Source organism: Typopeltis vanoorti, chromosome 3 (genome assembly GCF_054136105.1).
Source record: "Typopeltis vanoorti isolate ZY-2024b chromosome 3, IOZ_Tvanoo_1.0, whole genome shotgun sequence".
NCBI lineage: Eukaryota > Metazoa > Arthropoda > Arachnida > Uropygi > Thelyphonidae > Typopeltis > Typopeltis vanoorti.
The window spans coordinates 103,149,139-103,170,703 of record NC_143551.1 but is presented as its reverse complement, the minus strand read 5'-3'; the positions used below and the strand labels follow the sequence as shown (position 1 = coordinate 103,170,703).

Below are 21,565 nucleotides of genomic sequence, written 5' to 3'. Positions count from 1 at the left end.
AGTCTTCTGATGCTATAACCAAATCCAAAACTCCTGAACCTCTTGTTCCCTCTGTTACATGTTGCCTAAGACATTTGTCCCTCAAGAATTCTAGAAATTCCATTCCCCTATTGCTACATGCATCTTTCTCTCTCCAATTTATACTACTGTAGTTAAAATCTCCCATAACAATCATTCTTCTTGCACTTGCCAAACTTAGCTGTCTAACATCTCTTGGTCCCCATCCTCTGTGCTCCTGGGTCTGTAGCAACACCCCACTAAATATCCCGTCTTGCCTACCTCTACCTCACACCATATGCTCTCAAAATCATTTGTCTCACTTCCTTCCAAAGCCGTACTGCATATCAGAATCATAATGAATGATTCTGATATGGAGCCACTGCAAGAGTATCTGAACAGAATACTGTATACAAATGTATTAATGGATGCCACTTCAGTATTACTAAATACAAAGTTATGCATTTTTTTTTTTTTTTTTTGTAAAAAAACATTCTAGATTATATACTATGTTAATGGAATTTTTTCCTCAGCAAACTAATTGTGAGGAATCTTGACATGATGGTAGATAGAGAAGTCTCATTCAAGGCAATGTTGTGTAGGTTTTAAAAAAATGACAGGGAATGGGTTACAGAAGAACAAATGAAAAATGGCTAAGTTTAAAAAATAATGAATAGTTCAAGAGTGGCATTGTATAGGGATTCCTTTATTAGAGGTGTGATGAATGAGAAGATGCACAGATTTTGCTTTCCAGCAGGGAAAATGATCAGGAAAATGGAGGTTTGGGATATGAAGAGCAAGCAAGACAGCTGATAGTAGTAGGGGCAAATGATTTGGCTGGACAAAAGGAGAATGTGAGAATGGCTTATTATGAGGTTATTGAGGAGAGTAAAAGATAACAGATATGTTTTGCCCATGTATGACAGTGATTTGTTGAGATGGCAAATGAAGATCATGAATACTATGTTGGCAGAACTTTGTTAGGAAATTAGAATGCAGTTTGTGAATGTTTGAATTTGAGGGACAGAAATTACATAAGGTTGATAAACTACATTTAAATGGATTTGGTATGGATTAGCTAGAGAAGCGCCTGCTAAAATGGATAATAATAATAGTTAAACAAGAGATCTGAGGAAGTAAGAAATGTGAAAGAAGTGTTTATGGATGGATAGGTGAGTAAAGAGAGAGAAAGATAGAATGGAAAATGAAAGAAACATGAAATGCAAGACAGACAGGGAAATGGAGAGGTCAGGGTGGATGTGATGTGGAAGAACAACAGAAAAGAGGAGATTATTTAAATGTATTTAAAAGTGTTGTTTATGCACATAGCAGCAATCTAAAAGTCTTAACCAGGATACGGTCTTTTGGAACTTTATATCCTGGTTAATATTGCTGCTATGTGCACAAAGTCATCATCTTCCAAAGCAAACCTGTTTCATTGACAGTAAAAATTTGTTCATACTCACTTCTTTTAATTCACTGGGAAATTTTGCCCCAACATCGTTATCATCACTAGCACTTTCATCTAGTTCGAATATTATAGATTCCATACACTTTTTAAAGTTATAAAACCGGCCACAACTTGCTCAAGAGGTTTCCTCTTCATCTCCATTTTCTTTTATCATTTTGTAGAGACCTGTTGCTTTAGCTTGAATTATCATCGGACTTAACAGAATGTTTTTCTGTTTGCAGTCTTCAATCCATATCATTCAAAAGTCATTCCATATCCATTGCAGAACTTCTATGTTTAGCAATCACTTTTGTTATATAAGATTCTGTGGCTATTCCAGGTGTTTTGATTTGGTCTTTCTTAATTAGCTTTGTACCAATTACTTGTTCCTTCGTCATGTGCTATTTTAACTTATGATGTTCCTTCTTCATGATGTTTTATAATTTCAAGCTTTTGTTCTAGTGTTAGCTATTTATTTGTTAGGTTCACAAACTGCATTGCATTTCCTCTTCCCACTCATAATTGTGCATAGAAGGTGTGTGCATGTGTATGTAAAAAAAAAAAAAAAAAAAAAAAAAAAAAAAAAAAAAAAATTGTAGACCGACCTACGACTTTGTGGTAGCAAAACTAAAATAATACTAAAGTGTGTATTGATACAGCTATTACCACAGTATATTTTAAATCATGACGCTACTGCAGTGACATAGCTAGGAGGAGGGGGGGGCAGTCTGCCCCAGGAGGCACTTTGAATCTCACCCTATATATCGTTATGAATTTTTGTAGTATTTTTGGTGTGTATTGAGAGGGGTGGGAAACTGAAGAACCGCCCTGGCAGCAAATGTTCCAGCAACACCACTGCACTACTGTTTTAGTAGAATCAGAATGTCAGTGGTGCAGTACAGCAGTGCTATTGTTAAAACATTTTTAACTTGTTAAAAATTATAAACCATGCTATAGCGAAATATGTGCTGTTCAAAACCACATCATGCAAGGTATTGCTGTAATTATAATAAATTTTTTGTGATTATACAGGATGGCCGTAATCATAAAGGAGGCTTAAACATTTAATAACTTTTTTTATTAATTATTTTTATTCTTTCTTGTTATAATGAAAGATTGAACCTGGAGATTTTTTTTATTAGTTATGAAAAACGACATCACATAAATGCCTTCCATTTTCGGCTTCACAAAGACGGTATTTTCTTTGGCATGTTCCATGACAGCTGTTAATGTTTCTGGCTGCAGCGTCCTAATTTATGCATGAGTGTTCATCTTCAGCTGTTGGGTTGTCTGAGATTGTTCACATACACCTTATCCTTCAGGTAACCCCATAGGAAGAAGTTGGGAGCTGTCAAATCTGGAGAATGTGATTGCCAATTAATAATAATCGAATGCTGATTTTCAAAGTAAAATTGCACGATTTTGGTTCGTTGTTCGGTTGTGATCTTTTCCATGATTCATTTCCCAAATGTTCTTTAGAATACATGGAAAAAAATAAAATTAAAAAATTAAAAATAAAAAACAAATAATAATAATGATAATCAAAAATGATATTCACATTTTAAAACCTTTCGTGACTTATGACTCACCATTCAATCTACCATCAAGTTTTCTATTAATTTTTTGTTTTTCTTTCAGATAATGGTATCTGTTTATTGCCAACCTGATGCTTTTCTGCTAGAAAAGCTTCACTCTATTACCGTTTCCTTAATTTATAAACCAAGAATAACTTATTCTACAAGGGAAACACGAGACCTTTCTGAAGTTAAAAGCAGATACTTTTCAATCCAAGGTACTGTAGATGCCAATTTGTGTTGTTAGTTAATCAAAATAAATACAATTTCTTCCAGGAAATTCAAATGAAATATCTTAGCTCATCTTCATTTGCTGAAATGGTTGGCTGAATGGATCTATTCTATAGACCACAGGGTACTCTATGTACAACTTTCCATTTATAGCTCTCTTTTCTGTCCTCTTATCAGTAATTCGATTGTGGCATGGATGTATCTAAATGTCTTTTTTTTTTTTGTGGAACATGATTTTCATTGCCTTGTGTGAGACCATTGCTCTGCTTATTGGAGATACAAATGGATTTACAAAAGTTCCTTATTTGGCCTCTAGAGTAGTGCCTTCTAGATTATCTAATCCTAAACTCATTATAAGACTGATGTGCTATAAGTTTACAGACATTTATGGATAGTACTGATGCAAAATGAGTCACCCCACCCTCCAGTTGGTGAGAGTGACCATGAAATGATTACCTGGGTGGTTGCCAGCAGTGTTGAGGACCTTTGAGAAAAAAGGGTATTTGTGGAACTACATGACTGGTGATTATGAGGAGGTTAGGAGACAGCTTGCAGGTTAGCATGGAATGAGGAGTTAGCTGGAAAAGAGATCAATGCAGCTTGGGGATATTCAAGAACTATCTGGTAGAAGCAATGTCTAAATATATTCCAAGGGTAAGAAAGTTAAATAAGGTAGGTGTGAAATGGATGAATGAAGAGATTAAGCATGAGAAGAAAGGCCAGTGGTGCACCCAGAGGGGGGGGGGGGGCAAGGGGCCCGGGCACCCCCCAAAGAAAAGGAAAAAACACTAGAAAAATTTCCAAAAAACTTTTCCTAATTAAAATTCATTTTTTTTATTTATGTTGTGTGCTACTTATGAATTAGCGATCACTGCAGATGCTCAGTTATAGGTCGTATGTGATGTGTAGTGTGTATTTGCAAAATGTCTACTCACCTCGCCCCCCCCCCCCCCCCAAAAGGTTAAATCCTGAGCGCTCGGCCCCCTCCAAGATTAAATCTTGAGTGCACCACTGAAAAAGGCATTCTGGAGGAAGTGGTAATAACCAATTCTATGAGGATTATAAAACCAAGCAAGAAGGGTGACTTGGTTGGTAAGGGTAGCAAAAGTGAAGTATGAGCAGCAGTTAGCTAATGAAGCCAAAAAGAATCCTAGGGGGTTCTTTTATATATGTAGCCAAAAAAAAAAGATTATGGAAAAATGACATTGATTGGAGAAAATGGTATAAGGACAACTGCTGCAGAAGATATAGTGGAGATACTTAATGAGCAGTTCATAATGGTCTTTCATTCTTGTGAATATGACATTGTGGACAGATTGAGAGCAGTTGATGTTAATAAGGCTGTGGGATTTGATAAGCGTGAAGACTTATGTCCTCTAATAATAGTGGAGGCTTTGAAAGGCAGTGACACTAATGGGTTTTAAAGCATATGGTGTGAAGTAGAGGTGGGCAAGACAGGATATTTAGGGATGCTGCTACAAGCCAAGGGGCACAGAGGGTGCTCCTTGGATATGTTTAGGCAGTTGAGCTTGACAAGTGCAAGAAGAATGATTGTTATGGGTGATTATAACTACATCAGTATAAGCTGGGAAGATGAAAATGCATGTAGTAATAAGGGAATGGAATTTCTAGAATTCCTGAGGGACAAATGTCTTAGGCAACATGTAATAGAGGGAACAAGAGGTTTAAGAGTTTTGGATTTGGTCATAGCATTAGAAGAGCTGATAATAACTGAGATGACATCTCTCTCCCCCCCTGTTGGAGAGTGACCATGTGGTTTTGATTTGGAAGATGACATGCAGGAGTATCAAAGAAAAGGGAACATATATGGAACTATAAGGCAGGCGATTATAATAGTTTTAGATATCAACTTGGGACAGTTCCATGGAGGGACGAATTGGAAGGGCGAGATATCATTAGTGCTTGGGAAATTGTGAAGGAATATTTGTTAACACATATAGTAAGCTGTATTCCACAAGTGAAGAAGAGAACACAATTTGGTGTAAAGTGGATGACAAGCAATATTAAACAGGAACTGCAGGTGAAAAAAAGAGATTATGGAAGAGATATAAGGAAAGGCATGGAGAGCAGATGCATGAAGAATATAAGACTGGCCAGGAGAGTGACAAGTATAGTGAGGAAGGAAAAACTGGAATATGAGAAGAGATTGACATTAAGATCCAAAGAAAATACTTGGTAATTTTTTAGCTATGTGGCCAGTAGGAGGAGAAATGATTGTGGAAGAATGACACTGAGGGATAAAAATGGGAATAGAGTGACTGATGCAGAGAACATAGTAGAGTTGTTCAATGATCACTTTATTAGGTTCGAGGTTTAGAGGTAAGAGGAGAGTGTGGTCCAGATATCGAGAACTCTGGATGTCAGTAAAGCTGTGGGACTGGATGGTATTTTAGAACTGGTTTTGAGAGAATGTGCTAAAAGAACTGACAGCTCCATTGACCTGGCTTTTCAATGAAAGTCTGGCTATGGGAAAGGTGCCCAGGAAATGGAAGGAAGGTAAGATAGTGCCGTTGCATAAGGGCGGTAGCATACTGGAAGTGTCTAATTATAGGCCAGTTTGTGTGTCATCAGTAGTTGTTAAAGTCTTGGAGAAATTAGTGGGGGGGGGACCATTAACAGCATTGGGCAGATGAGGGTAATGTTATCTGTATAAGCTAACATTACCATGTGAGAATCAACATGGATTTGTTAAGGGGTGCTCCTGCTTTAGTAATATGATTGTCTTTTATAATAAAGTGACAAGAGCAGTTGATGAAGGGAAAGGCATATACTGCCATTTTTTTTTGTATTTTGCAAAGGCATTTAATAGGGTACTACATGGTAAGCTTGATACTTAAGTTGCAGCACATGGATTTAGATGTCGGGTTAGTCAACTGGATTCAGGATTGATGATCTGATAGGTATCCGAGAGTTGTGTATGGTGGAGCAATATCAAGGAGGCAGAAGGTTACCAGTGGAGTTCCACAGGGCTCAGTACTGGGACCTGTATTGTTTAACATTTATATCCATGACATTGTCAATGGATTGCGAGGGGATATTCAGTTGTTTTCATATTATGTGAAGCTGGGCAGGGTGATTAGTAATAGTGTAATTAGTAAAGATGTGGCAGCCCTGCAAGAGGATTTGAATAAACTGGACAGATGGGCAAATGAATGAGAATGTTGGTTTAATGCAGCAAAATGTAAAGTCTTGAAGTTTGGGATACATCGATGGGAGGCTGCATACTCAATTAGAGGAGCTGTACTGAAGGAAGTAGGGTAGAATAGAGATCGGGGGGGGGATGATGATTGATAGAAAATTGAAATTCAGGGAGCATATTGCAAAGGTGATGAAGGTAACCCAGAGAATTACTGTAATACTGAGAAGAACGCTGACCTGCAGAGATAAGAGTTATCATTCCGTTGTATAAGACTCTGATCAGACCACAGACTGTTGTTCTCAAATTTGGTCCCCAAGATTTGAAGGGGATAAATTAACTGTGGAAAGGGTACCGAGGCGGATAACGAAGATTGTTTCAGGACTGTACAATGTTAGTTATGAGGATCAGCTGAAGGAATGTTGACTGTAGAGTTTGGTGGATAGAAGAAGGAGAGGTGATATGATTGAGACTTTTAAACTGTTGAGAGGTAGTTACAGGGTTGATGCTGGGGAGTTCTTTCACTTGGTGGAACAGCGGGAAGGAGCGATGACAAGGGGGGGGGGGCATCCTGGAAGTTACGAAAGGAAGCTGTGAGCAAAAGGCTGAGGAGTGGTTTCTTTGCGTGGAGGGTGGTTGACCCGTGGAATGCATTGCCTGATAGAGTGGTGAGATGGTGAGAGCAAGAACGGTCAATGAGTTCAAGGAGTGGTATGATAGACTTCGTGTTTCCTAGGAAGGTCATCCTCTCACGATGAGTCTCTTGACTCCATGGAGGTCTGAATAATAATAATATATCACCACGTATTCTGAAGGAATATGCCAGGGAGTTGACATCTGCCTTATCATATTTTTTTAATATTAGTCTTGCACTGAGTTGAGTTCTAAAGGGAGTGGAAGGAGGGCAAGATTGTGTTGCTTCATAAGAGAGGTTATAGAACTCAGGCATCAAATTATAGGCCTATCTGTATGTCAGCTGTTGTGGTTAAGTTGTCGGATAAGCTGGTGAGAACTAGGATCCAGAATTGGGTTGACAACACTAGTATTATCTTTGATGGACAGCATGGATTTGCTGAAGGGAGGTCATGTTTTAGTAATCTATTTACTTATTACAATAAGGTGATGGCTTCCTTGGACAGAGGAGAGGGATACACAGCGATAAACTTAGATTTTACAAAGGCTTTTGATTGATTACCGCATGATAAGTTTATAGTCAAACTAGACCGAATGGGGCTGGATATTAGATTAGTGCATTATAAATCGGAAACTGGCTATCTGATAGGTATCAGCAAGTTGTGTATAGGGGCAATATCCAGGAAGAGGATAGTCACTAGTATTGTGCCTCAGGGATCTGTTTTAGGGCCATTGCTGTTTAACCTGTATGTTAATGATATTGGTGAAGATTTGAATGGGGATATTCAGTTATTTGCAGATGATATCAAGTTGGGATGAACTATGAAGAAGTTACGGAAGGAAGATGTTGTGGCCTTACCAGAAGACTTGAATAAATTGAGTGAATGAATATGGAAATGGGGATGCAAGTTCAATATTGCAAAATGTAAGGTTTTAAAATTTGCGAAACAAAGATGGAATATAGAATTTATGCTCGGTGGGGATATATTGTTGGAGGTGGAGGAAATAAGAGAGCTTGGGATGATAGGGAAAAGTGTCTGAAATTTAGGGGACACATTTCCAAAATTGTGAGGACAACATTGTATAAGACTTTGATTAGGCCACAATGGACTTCTCTGCAGATTTGGTCACCTGGTTTTCAAATGGGGATGAAGAGATGTTGGAAAGGGTCTAGAGATGACTTACTAAGGTAATTTCCGATCTCTGGAATGTTGAATATGAGGAAAGGTTGAGAATATGCAATTTACAGAGTCTGGTGTATAGGGGGAAAAGGGTGATATGATAGAGACCTACAAGTTAGTAAGGGGTTGTTAAATTATCATTGTTGGAGAGGTTTTACAGCAAACGGTGGGAGATCAGTGGATAAGTAGATGACCTCCCTTAAACTGTATAAGGGTGGTGTGAGCAGGGAAGTGAGAAGCAGGTTTTTTGCATGCTGAGTTGGGAATGATTGGAATGCCTTGCCTGAGGGTGTGGTGTCCACAGAGAATTTGAGTGTGTTTAAGGCACAGTATGATGAGCTGTGTGCATGACAAAAGGATCTCCTAGATTAGTCTTTGACTTCATGTAGTCTTGGGATAATAATAATAATAAAACAAAAAAAAGGTTCCTCTTAAATATGCAAAACACTGACCCATTATATTGAGGTAGATCTTGGGCATAATAAAAATAAATGCATTATATTGCAGTTTGTTAGAAAATGATTGTTATTTTGGGACACATGGTTGAAAGATCATGGGAGTATGGGGTAAGGGGGAAGAATGTGGAGGGGGAAAGTGATAAGGTGTGAGGATAACACTGTATTATTATTCAGACCAGTAGAACTGTATGGCATAATTAGAATCATACAAGTGATATATTGTTTAAATGTAGTCATTTTGAAGGGAATATACAGAAGGATGAATTTGTAGATTTATTTTCATGTAATTCTGTCAACTGTACCACTTTTAAATTACTTTAGATGCATCTTGTCAGCTTCACCATTTGTAAGTTATTTTAGATGCAGCTTGTGGCTGCACCATTTCCAAATTATTCCTTTGATTCTGAATGATGTGAAGCTACAATAAAGAATATTAATTCTTACTTTTAAAGGTACTTGTGGCATAGTATAATTATTAAAAGAACACATAAGACCACAGTAATAACTATGTAATTAATAAGGTACAGATATTTCATACTAAAACTAATAGTACATCTTCAGTGTCACACACAGTTATAGGAATGGAATACAAGTAACGAACATTCGGTGGATCACCTATTAAAATACAATTGTTGCCACATGCTAGGCAGGGATAGCAAATAATAATCAATTAATATTTAAGATAATTGGTTTGTTTATTGATTACATAAAATAAGTCTCCCAGATCTTGGAGAGAGAGAGACAATCATTTCGATTCAAATTCGGTCGGTGTAAAATAGCTTCACAACTTTCTTTAAAAAAGACGTTCATATTTGAACCTGCATCTATGGAGGAGAATAGCTTTATCCCACTGGATATTATGAGTAGTGTTAATACCGTGTTGTGCTAGACCAGACTTCTGAGGTTTGTTGTATTCAATATAATATTGATGTTCTTTAATTCTATTTTCCACAGAACGGCCAGTATTCAATATTATATTGAATACAACAAGCCTCAGAAGTCTGGTGTAGCACAACACAGTATTAACACTACTCATAATATCCAGTGGAATAAAGCTATTCTCCTCCATAGATGAAGGTTCAAATATGAACGCCTTTTTAAAGAAAGTTGTGAAGCTATTTTACACTGACTGAATTTAAATCGAAATGATTGTCTCTCTCTCTCGAAGATCTGGGAGACTTTTATTTTATGTAATCAATAAAAAAACAATTATCTTAAATATTAATTGATTATTATTTGCTATCATTTCCTAGCACGCAGCAACAATTGTATTTTAATAGATGATCCACCTAATGTTCGTTACTTGTATTCCATTCCTATAACTGTTTGTGTGACACTGAAGATGTACTATTAGTTTTAGTATGAAATATCTGTACCTTATTAATTAAATAGTTATTACTGTGGTCTTACGTGTTCTTTTAATAAAGAATATTAATCCTATTTACAGAGCTGAGCCAGGTGCTAGATGCCAACTTAGTGGGGAGGAGAGGGATTGCAATAAAATAAGATTACAGTTAAGGTCCAAATTTAAAATCAAGTGATTTGAAATAAAATTTAATTTAATTACATAAAGAAAAGACACAGCATTATATTAAATTAAAATTTAAAAAAAATAATAATTAAAATAGTGGGAGGGAAGTCATTGTTGCTTGCCATTTATTTGGATGAGACTCCAAAATAAACTATAATAGTTTATTATAGTTTAATAAATAAATGTTAAATAAATAAATAAATAAAAATCTGAATATTTCAACCAGAAACTAACTATAAGACTGATAAACTGTGTACAAGTTGAGAATAGATATAAATCAACCTTATATCTATTCTAAACTTGTGCAGAGATTTGTTTCCCAGGAAATTCAAATAAAATATAGTTATGTATGTTATATATATAACTTATTCACTTAATTAACCCTACTAACCATTTAACTCATTAAGAAATTAAGCCTTCATACATCTCTATAATAGGATTGCTTAAGTGTCTATTTTAGATAACATATAACTTTTAAGGAATACAGAAAACTGACTAGGGTTTCTGACCTGATGTCCAATCCTCGCCTCATGCAGTGAATCTCATTAGTAGATATCTACTGCATTCTGAATGAGGAACAAGGAGGGGAATGGCAATTTGGACTTAAATGCCAAATGATATTCTTCATTAACTTAAACCAAAAACAAACATTACAACGATGATGATGAAATTTGATGAAATTTCACGCCTGTTGGGGCATTGCCAGTTAAACAAGAGCAGCGCTATTTTCTTCAGGAAACCAAGATGAACAGTGAAGCGTCAACTACAAGAACAAACTTAGTGTCAGTGGAATTCAAGATAGATATAATAAACATATGAAGCATTCATGGACCTCTAAAGTGCTTCTAACTGCATCATTCCACCTAGATGTTGGTCTCCAGGGTCTTTTTTCTTGCCATACTGGCATCAAACAAATCCTTTGCTAATATTTTCTCCCATAAGTTCAAGGTCCATACCACCTATGATTAGCTCTTCTCACACATTCCTGATTGCAAATAGTGTCAAATTTCTTCCTAATGCATTGTTTTTGATATGATTCTGCCATTGATGCCATCTGTCTACTCATCTAATTTTTCTGAGACCTCTCATATCTGTAGTCTCTAGTCTTTGATCATCTGTTTTTACTTTTTACTCAACTTCCAGGTTCATAAGTTAAAATTGGTTTGACAACTGTCTTGTATGCAGTTAGTTTAATGTGTTGACCAATTTCTCTTTGTTCCATATGAATTTATTCATTAGCTTCCTCACCATACTAAGTGTGCTGGCTATGTTGTCTTCTTTCATATTTAATTTGCTACTTCACTAAATATTGTGCCTAAATAGTTTAAAAGGATTATATCTTTATAGGTTTCTCATTAAGAATGTAGCTAATGTTTTCAATATTCTTGCATATTCAAGTTTTGTAGACATTTGGAAATGGCACATAACAAGGTGCCAAAAGAAACATTCACAAACCAGGGCAGTTACGTATCGTAAATGGAACATATATTGAGCTAAAAATAGCCATTTTTCAGTTAACGTAAAATCATATGTAAGACAAGACTGCAAAATATCTCCATTGTGATTCGTTATTTCTGTGGGTGATGAATAACAATGGTGATAGGCAGGAACATTGAAAACATCAGTTACTTCCTTATGTTTTCAATCATTATGTGGATCTGTTCAAATCATCTAGAATTTGGAATATCAAAACAGGTCTTTTGAATTAGTAAGCAAGCAAGCACGAAGCAATGTGAAAGAACAGAAGAGTAAGGAAAGAGGGATTGAAGTGGTGCTTATGAATGGAGAAGTGGGTAGGTCAACTGTCTTGCATGCAGTTAGTTTAATGTTTTGACCAATTTCTCTCTGTTCCATATGAATTTATTCATTTGCTTCCCTACCATACTAAGTGTGCTAACGCTGTTGTCTGCACACTTAGTATGGTTTACATAGTCTTTCATATCCCACAGCCTGGAACTTGGCCTATATTCAACCCATTCCCAAGAAGGTTGGTTGGTTGGTTTATAGTTTATTTGTCACAAAGACAACACAGATCATACTGTGCCATACTAAAGGTTACAACTAAGCAGTTACAGAAAATTGTAAACAATATGTCTGTACAAAAATCTAGTTCCACAAAGCAGCATCTACAGATAAACAGAACTGCTGCAGAGGGCACAGCAATACACAAGTCAGAGGTTATTACGGTAATACAAAAATAGTTATCAATATAAGTTAATACACAATATATGCAACACCAAGGAATGCAGTATCTACATATATGTAAAATTATAACAGATGCTTTTACAGCAGTAGAAAAATAGGCAAAAAGGGATTATTGTACAATATGCATGGATGAAAATTAAATTTAGCAATGCAGTATAAACAGAATTTGGCAATACATATAAACAGAATTACTAGAAGGTACACAAATGGACAAGGTGTCCTACAACAATACATGATTAGTCGAAAAATAAAATAGTAAATAAAATGCATATACAAAATTTATGTTAAACAATGCAATACCTACATATAAACAAAATTACAGCAGAGGTTTCAGCAGTACATAAATAGATAACAGTACAGGTTAACATATGCATATACAAAACAAGTCAAGGAAAGCAGTATCTACATATAGTAAGATTACAACAAATGTTATTATACTAATACATAAAGAGTCAGAAAGAAATTATTATATAGCATATATGCATAAAAATTAAGTTTAACATTGTGGTATTTACATATTAACAAAATTACAACAGGGTGACACAAATATACAAGATCAAGCCCTACAGTTTATTTATTTATGCTTATGGCTACATGAAACTGGTAAGTGAAGAGCACAATCACAATTTCTAGCAACAAATGATGAAAATCTTAACATATAAAAGTTCATTACATAAAAGGCACAACCAGCTTTAAGTCTTTCCTTTTTTTTTTTTTTAAATAAAGCAAAAGTAACTTGTCATAATCAAGCCAAGGGCAATTATCGTCCTACTGTAACAGGTATGACAAGGCTGCATGTTCTCACAACAGTTCACAACATAAATGTAGCTATATCCTAGGTTTAATTAGAGAGCAGTTGTGTCTTGTGTGAGAAAACTTGATCCATTAGAGGGGGCCCATTTCACATTACATCATCTTCTAACACGAGGAGGAGTTCTGTTGATACCATGATGAGGACTATGAGAGTGACTATGAGAATAACGTCTTTGTGGTGAGACAGGAACGTGATCTTCTGTTTCCTCCATAACCACTGCCACATCAACTGCAGGTCCAGGTCCAGGCTGGAGAGCCAATTTAAGGCCTCATCCATTACTTTGTGAATGTCCTTCAGACCACCACCGTGAAATTTGCGCCTTGGGCAGTCATACACAATGTGAGTAGTTGTCTGATCCACGGGAGAATAATCACAATAAGGGTGATCTGACAGTCCCCATTTATGTAGAAGGTAGCCACATCTTCCCTGACTAGTTCGGATCATGTTTATTGATGACCAAATCTTCCTAGGAAAATCAAAACCAGGCTACAGAGCACAGGGATCTTCTACCAGAAAGCCGTTTGTTGATAAGTTGATGGACCAGTGTTCTCTCCATATATAAGATATTGATGGCAGCACAGCTGAAGAGAGTTCATCCATGGACCAGAGAGGCTTTCTAGATTTGAGTCGTAGGCTATGTGGGTTTATGAGAGTCGGATGTAGGGGCAGCAGTGGGTTGGTAGAGTTTAGCTGGGTGTCTATAATGTTAGTGTGTGTACTTCTTTCCAGACAGGAGCACAATATTCTGCTGCAGAGAATGCGAAGGTTAGTGCAGACAACCTTAAGACTTTTGCACCACAACCCCAGGTTGTTCCAGCAAGCCTTGAAATGATATTATTTCTGGTTTTAATTTTATTGGAGAGGTTGATGATGTTCCTTTTTATAGGTTAGGCTTCTTTCCAGGCTCACCCCAAGGTATTTTGGGTGAGGCTCATGTTCTACCATTTTTCCACAGAAAGAAAGGTTGAGTTGTTGATTCGCCTCTGCAATGTACAGGTGGAATACTGAGGACACTATTTTAATTGGATTTGGCTTCAAGTACCACTGCATAAAGTACTCTTCCAGGGTGTTCCAATCTGTATTCAAGGTTGATTCTAGGTTAAGGAGGTGGTTGATTCTAGGTTACATCAATCCACCTCCTTTACTAGAATCTTTACTAGATTCTAGTAAAGGAGGTGGATTGATGTAAGATCGCTAGGTCATCAGCATACGTATACTTGCTTGATCTGGTATGAGGTAGATCATACATGTAGATATTAAAAATGTATAGGGGATAACACAGAGCCCTGAGGAAGACCGTTGTGAAGGAATCTGGGCCTGCTCTTTTTTCTGCCAATATGGACCTGGATCTTTCTGTTGGAGAGAATAGAATCAAAAAGTTGTAAAGTTTTTTACACTTTATAATATTTCCTAGTTTTAGAAGGAGGCCCCTGATCCAGGCAGTGTCATAATCAGATGTTAGGTCAATGAAAGTGGCTCCAGATTTAAGTTTCTTCTGGAAGCCTGCTTCAATTTGAATTGCCAGGACCTGGTTACAGCAACTTCTTCCTGGCCTGAAGCCAGCTTGTTCAGTCGGGAGTGCTCTTTCGATGAGTGGTGAAATTCTTTTAAGGAGAATTCTTTCAAAGAGCTTAAAGGTGGTGCAAAGCAAGGAGATAGGTTGCTGGTTTTTCACATCATTTGGATCGTTCTCTGGTTTGGGCATGGCAATTATTTTGGCTTCCCACCACAGTTTTGGTAGTTTACCAGTCATGATGATTTCTGAGAAAAGAGCAGCCAGCAATGTTTGGGCAGACAGCCAGTCATGTTGAACAAGATGTTTTAGGACCTCAGGGAGTATACCATTTACTCTTGCAGCTTTGCCATTCTTGGTAAGTTTTAAGGCTATTTGTACCTCTTCCTGAGATACTGGGTGTACGAGTTCAGGAAACTCGGGTTCCATCCTCAGGATTTGTCTGGTGGAAGCTTGTACAGCAATTTTCCTGGTAGAGCTGGGATGAATCTTGGAGGTTTTCAATGAATGGTTAGCCATTTGTTCAGGAGTTATCTCTGTTGTTTTGTGTGTGTTGTAGGCTCTGCTCCACCTAATTTTCTCAGAAGTGACCAGCTTCTCCGACTAGATGTGATGAAATCGATATCATTGATGGTTGAGATCCATTTTTCCTTTCTGTTTTTATCCAGGGTTGATATGAGCTCCTTAGCAATAGTTGGATCTTCAGATTCCTCATATTTGGCTAGGAGTTCCTCACGTTCTTTACTCCAACATGGGATATATTGTTTTCTGTAGCCTCTAGGGATAGAGGCTTTTGCTGCAGATTTGAGTAGTTTAACAAATCTAGGATAGGAATTAGGAGTGGATGGAATTGCTCTAATGGTTTGCTTGATTTGTTTCTGAAATGCAGTCCAGTTGGACCTGTGGAGATTCCATCTAACGATTTGTATTCCGCTGATGACTGGGATTGATGTTCCTATCTCTATTAATGTAGGACGATGTTGACTATTAGGGAATCTGTTAAGGATGGTTCTGGTTGATGGTAGAGGGTGGTCTTCGGAGTCTTTAGTGACTATGCACAGATCTGGGGCGTAGGTTCTGTTCCATCTGGCTGAGTAAAGAGTGCCGTCTTGGCCCTCCAGGAAGCCCATGTGCCTGACACAGTCCTCAATAGATTAAAGATCCCAGGACTCATTCTCGTGTCTTATAACTATCACCTCAAGCATGGCCTAGCAACCTATATCTAGCCTAGTCTCAAGGATCTAACCCAAAGTGTTTCTGATACAGAATACTCCATAGGTATTAAAGTTTAAAACATCACCATATACAAAATCTATAAACCTCAATCACAATACTGGCCTGATCAGATGGGCCGACCTCCTCCTCACCCTGTTATCTATGTTGGTGACTTCAATTCCCATCACACCATGTGGGCTATTCCTCTAACAACTGGGATGGTAATAATCTAGCTGACTGGATGGATACATATAACTTGTATTTGAATTATGATGCCAAGCAATCCCTACAATAACACATAATTGGTCAAAATTTAAACTAATGAATGATATGTATGTATAAAAGTTAAGTTAAGCAATACAGTATTTACATATAAACAAATTTACAGTCAAATGTTTTTGTACAAATTAATTCTTTCTAAAAAATTGAAAACATCATGCAATCTGACTGAATCTGCTAGCATTTCCCTGAGCGTATATGGCTTGGTTAGATAGGTGAAAATTTTATTCCTCTCTCGTGTAAATTGTTGACACTCTACCAGAATATGATAAATAGTGAGATGTTTATTGCACTTTCACATATGTGAGGGTCATCAGCTCTCAGTAAATAAGAATGTGTAAGGTGACTGTGACCTATGAGGAGCCTAGCAAGAACAACCTCCTCCCTTCTCTTTGTATGTTGACTAGAATGCCAGTGCTTAATTTCAGGTTTAATGTCATATAATTTGTTTATCATTGTTTCCTGCCATGTTGACTCCCACTGAGCAATTAGCTTTGATCTTATAAGCTGCTTGTAGTCTGTATATGGAACTGTCAAACAGTATGCGGAGAAGGTTTGAGCTGATTTAGCATCTGCAGCCTCATTTCCCTTAATTCCGATGTGGCTTGGAACCCAGCAGAACCGGACATCAAAATTAAGGATTTTTATTTTGTGAAACAGGTGTAGCACCTCATAAAGTACTGGATGTGGATTATACATAGGAGAGGAGATAGCCTGTAAAGAGCTTAATGAGTCTGTGTAAATTATACACTTTTGGTAGCAGTTTTCTTTTATATGCACAAGTGCAAGCTGAATGGCATGTAACGCTGCTGTATAATTACTGCAGTCTAGTGGGATCTGATCTGAGATAATAATGTCAGAAAACACAGCAGCACAGCCAACAGAGGTATTAGTTCTTGAATGATCAGTACAGATGGGTAAGAAATCAGCATGCACTTCTCTGTGTGCATTAAACAACTGCAAGTAGATGGATGATGGAGTATAAGATTTCTGTAGCTGACAAAGTGAGAAGTTGCAGGTGTGCAAACCTGCCATGGAGGGATGCTGTTATTAGTGCAGCTAATGTTGTCAACATTTATACCAACAGCTTGCACAGTTTCTTTAACATGCATACCAAAAGGACGTATAGCAGTTTGATGTGTGTGTGATATTTAAGGAGGGAATGTGATATTTGTGGAGAGAATTTAAGGAGAAAGGTGACCAGCAGGTGAAGGAACAGTATAAAGCTCAGGCCAGGAAGGTAACAAGGGTGGTGAGAAAAGCAAAAGCGGATTATGAAAGAAAATTGGCCATGCAGGTTAAAGAGAATCCCAAACAGTTTTTTCGATATGTTGCAAGTAAAAGGAAAAATGTTCACGGCAGAATGATTTTAAAAAATGCTGAGGGTAGGGAGGTAACTGAATCAGTCGATATAGTGGAATTACTGAGCGAGCACTTTGCAAGAGTATATCATCCAGGTGGTGACATTGCAGGAATGGAAGAACCAAGCATATACCGGAATTGTGATGAATGAAGTAGAGGTAAATAGTCTATTACAGAACCTCAATGTCAATACATCTGTGGGATTGGATGGTATACCAGCTCATGTCGTACGTAAAGTGGCTAAAGAATTGTCAGTGCCCTTGACCATTTTGTTTAATTTGAGCCTCGGGTCTGGGTCAGTCCCAAGGGGGTGGAAAGAGGGGAAAATAGTTCCGCTGCATAAAGGTGGTTCCAAGGCTGCTGTGGAAAATTACTGGCAAATCAGCATAACAGGAATTGTTATCAAGATCTTGGAGAAAATAGTCAAGAGGAAAATACAAGATTGGATAGAAGAAAATGGGATACTGTATCGGGGACAGCATGGTTTTGTGAAGGGAAGGTCATGCCTCAGTAACTTGCTCACGTATTATAACACAGTGACGGCTGAACTGGATAAGGATAATGGGTTTACAGTGATTCTACTGGACCTTACTAAGGCTTTTGACAGAATACCACATGGAATTCTAATCAGTAAAATGCAGCATATGGGGATGGATATAGGGTTGGTGAGATGGATAGGAGGGTGGTTGATGGAGAGATATCAGAGAGTGGTTTATTCAGGAGTAGATTCATTTCATTTGTTTGCGGATGATGCAAAGTTGGGTAGGGCAATAGTGAATGCAGATGATGTCAAAATTTTGCAGGATGATTTGGATAGATTGGAGGTCTCGGCTAAGGAGAATGGATGTCAATTTAATGTGGCAGAATGTAAGGTTATACATTTTGGGGTGAAAAGATTAGCAGCAGTTTACTACATTGGTGGAACTGTACTCCAGGAAATAGATGAGGCATGAGATTTAGGAGTGTTGGTGGATAAGGAGTTGAAGTTTAGGGGGGACATTGCAAAAGTGGCCAAATCAGCTCATCAAATCACTTGGTTGCTGAAGAATATGTTGACAAGCAGAGACAAGCATATTATTGTTCCTCTGTATCGAGTCTTGATAAGACCCCATCCCCATACTGTGCCCAAATCTGGGCACAGTAGTCGAGACATCTCGACTACTGTGCCCAGATTTGGTCACCTATGTTTCTTCTTGTTGGGGAGAAGGTTGAGAGGATCCAGAGGTGAGTGACCAAGATGATAGCGGGTCTGTGGAATGAATCTTATGAGAACAGGTTGAGGATTTGTGGGTTGCAAAAATTGGTTGATAGGCGGAGGAGGGGAGATATGATTGAGACATTCAAATTACTGAAGGGTTTCTATAAAATTAATTCAGAAGATATTTTTGAGAACAGGGCTGGTTGTGGAAGGACTAGGGGACATCCATGGAAGCTGGGCAAAAGTGTGGTTAGTAAGGGTGTTAGAGTTGTGTTCTTTATTTTTAGAGTGGTGAATGGGTGGAATAGGCTGTCAGCGTCTGTGGTGGATGCTTGTGACACTGATCACAGGGTGTTCAGTGTCACAGGGTGTCACTGAACACCCTGTGACAGTGAATGAGTTTAAGGCGAGGTATGATAGATACTGTATGAATGTCAAATAGTTGTGATCAACATGATTTGGGGGCCTCCCTCGATGAGTCTAAGGACTCCCTGGAGTTGCCCATAATAATAATAATAATATTGAGCTTCCCAATGCACAGAGAAGATACTAGTCCATATAGTATGATCTGGGAGAGATTTTATTTTTAGGGCATAATTAAGAAATAACTGTTTTCATCGAAGTGATAGAGCTGGTTCATTTGCTTCAACATAAAGACTTTGAGTGGGTGATGTGTAAAAGGCACCAGTAACTATCCGTATACCCTGATGATGGATGGACTCCAACCATCATAAGTTACTCTGTCTTGCCGAACCATAGACTTGGGACCCATAATCCAGCTTTGAACTTACAAGTGCACAATAAAAATGGAGCAATGAAGCTCGATCAGCACCTCACTCAGTAGAGGATAGAGTGCGAAGGAGGATCAAAGTTTTTTTGCACTTTTCTCTTAGTTGACGAATGTGTGCTAGAAACATAAGTTTTCTGTCAAAGATGAGTCCCAAGGACTTGGTTTCTGTAGCTACTGGAATATAACAGCATGTCCCATTCTTAATTCAGGATCTGGGTGATGAGTGCATTTTCGACAGAAGTGTACACAGACACTTTTTTCTGTTTAAAACCTAAACCCATTATTAAGAGCCCACAGAGAGACATGATCAATTGCTTACTGAAGTTGTTTTTCAATTACCCTCATGTTATGTGAGTGACAGTAGATTGTGAAGTCATCAACATACAGAGCGTTGTCTACAGTGGGAGGAAGCTGTTCAATGATTGAGTTAATTTTAATAGCAAAAAGGGTCACACTTAAGACAGAGCCATGGGGAACACCCTGTTCTTGATTATATGGTCGAGATAGCGTACTTCTTACTCTGACTTGGAAAATTCGCCTGGACAGAAAGTTTTTAATAAATACAGGGAGGTGTCCTTTGAGACCTAGGTTATAGAGGTCTTTTAACGTGCCATATTTCCAGGCTGTGTCATAAGCTTTTTCCCTGTCAAAGAAAACTGAAACAAGATGTTCTCGCTTCAGAAATGCATCTCTTATACAAGTTTCTAAATGAACCAAATGGTTTAAAGTTGAACGATGTCTACGGAAACCACACTGTGTACTGGAGAGAAGGCTGTTGCTTTCTAAATACCAGAGAAGTCTGGCATTAACCATTTTTTCTAGTTTCTAGTATCTTACAAAGACAGTGGTCAGAGCAATGGGTCGATAATTATTTGCTTGTGTTGAATCTTTTTCTGGTTTTGGGATAGCAACGACAATTGACTTATGTCAAGAATTTGGAAAATCTTCCTCTGCAAGTATTCTATTGTATAATAAGAGAAGAAAATCCATAGAAGATGATGGTCGATGTTTTATCATTTCATAATGGATGTCATCAGGCCGTACTGCACTAGAGTGAGATTGTAGGAGAGCTATTTTTAGTTTCTCCTTAACAAATAGCTGATTATATGGCTGAAGAATTTTGGTAGAAAAATTAAGCCTTTGTTAAGGCTTAATTTTTGAAAAAATGGTTAATGCCAGACTTCTCTGGTATTTAGAAAGCAACAGCCTTCTCTCCGGTACACAGTGTGGTTTCCGTAGGCATCGTTCAACTTGCTGCTCTTTCAGTATTAAAAATTCAGCAGAATATAAAGCTGTTGCTGAGATTCTAGCAAAAGTTTCTCCCAAAGTGTCTGTAATAGTTTTGGGATTAGCAATAACACTTCCATTATGGTCTAAGGTAGACAAACAATGTGTACTATATCTGCCTTTCATTTTCCGGATTTTATCCCATACAATTTTTGGACCCATACAACTTTTGGTCATTTGATTAATTGATGTAGTTAATTGGATCCATGATGTTTTTGACTCTGACATCTTACAAAACATGCTTTGGCTCGAGCACGCTTGAAAGCTATTAAGTTTGATGTGGTGGGGTAGCTACAAAATATGCACCATGCTTTGTATTGATCTTTTTTGGCTGTCTGACCAAGGCTTTGGATAGAATGGAAACTGAGATGATGTTTTTGGGATGGAGGCTGCTGCCTGGACAATGCACTCTGTTATATACTTTACTACTTCATTGATAGGTGTTTGACTGATAGTATCAGCATTAAATTTTGCAAGATGAGAAAAACTATTCCAATCAGCCTGGTCCATTTTCCATATAGGTATTCGTGTGGGTGAACATGGTTCTTGTGAGGACATTGTGCATAGAACAGGGACGTGATTGTTTCCATATATGTTCTCTTCAACTTCCCATGTGAGCAGTGGAAGAATGGAAAGGGAACAGATTGTAAGATCAATTGCAGAATATGAACGAGTAGGCATATGAAAGAA

General features: G+C 37.7%; 1 protein-coding gene across 3 annotated transcripts in view; it reads left to right on the top strand.

The window, feature by feature from the left end:
• The window catches only part of LOC150108435 (uncharacterized), a 292,118-nt gene that overhangs the window by 86,878 nt on the left and 183,675 nt on the right, over window positions 1-21,565 (top strand). For all 3 annotated transcript variants that reach the window (XM_090390777.1, XM_090390776.1, XM_090390778.1), the window contains exon 5: window positions 3,086-3,239. In XM_090390777.1, the coding sequence (XP_090246903.1) occupies window positions 3,086-3,239 (154 nt within the window). The remainder of the gene's footprint in view (window positions 1-3,085; window positions 3,240-21,565) is intronic.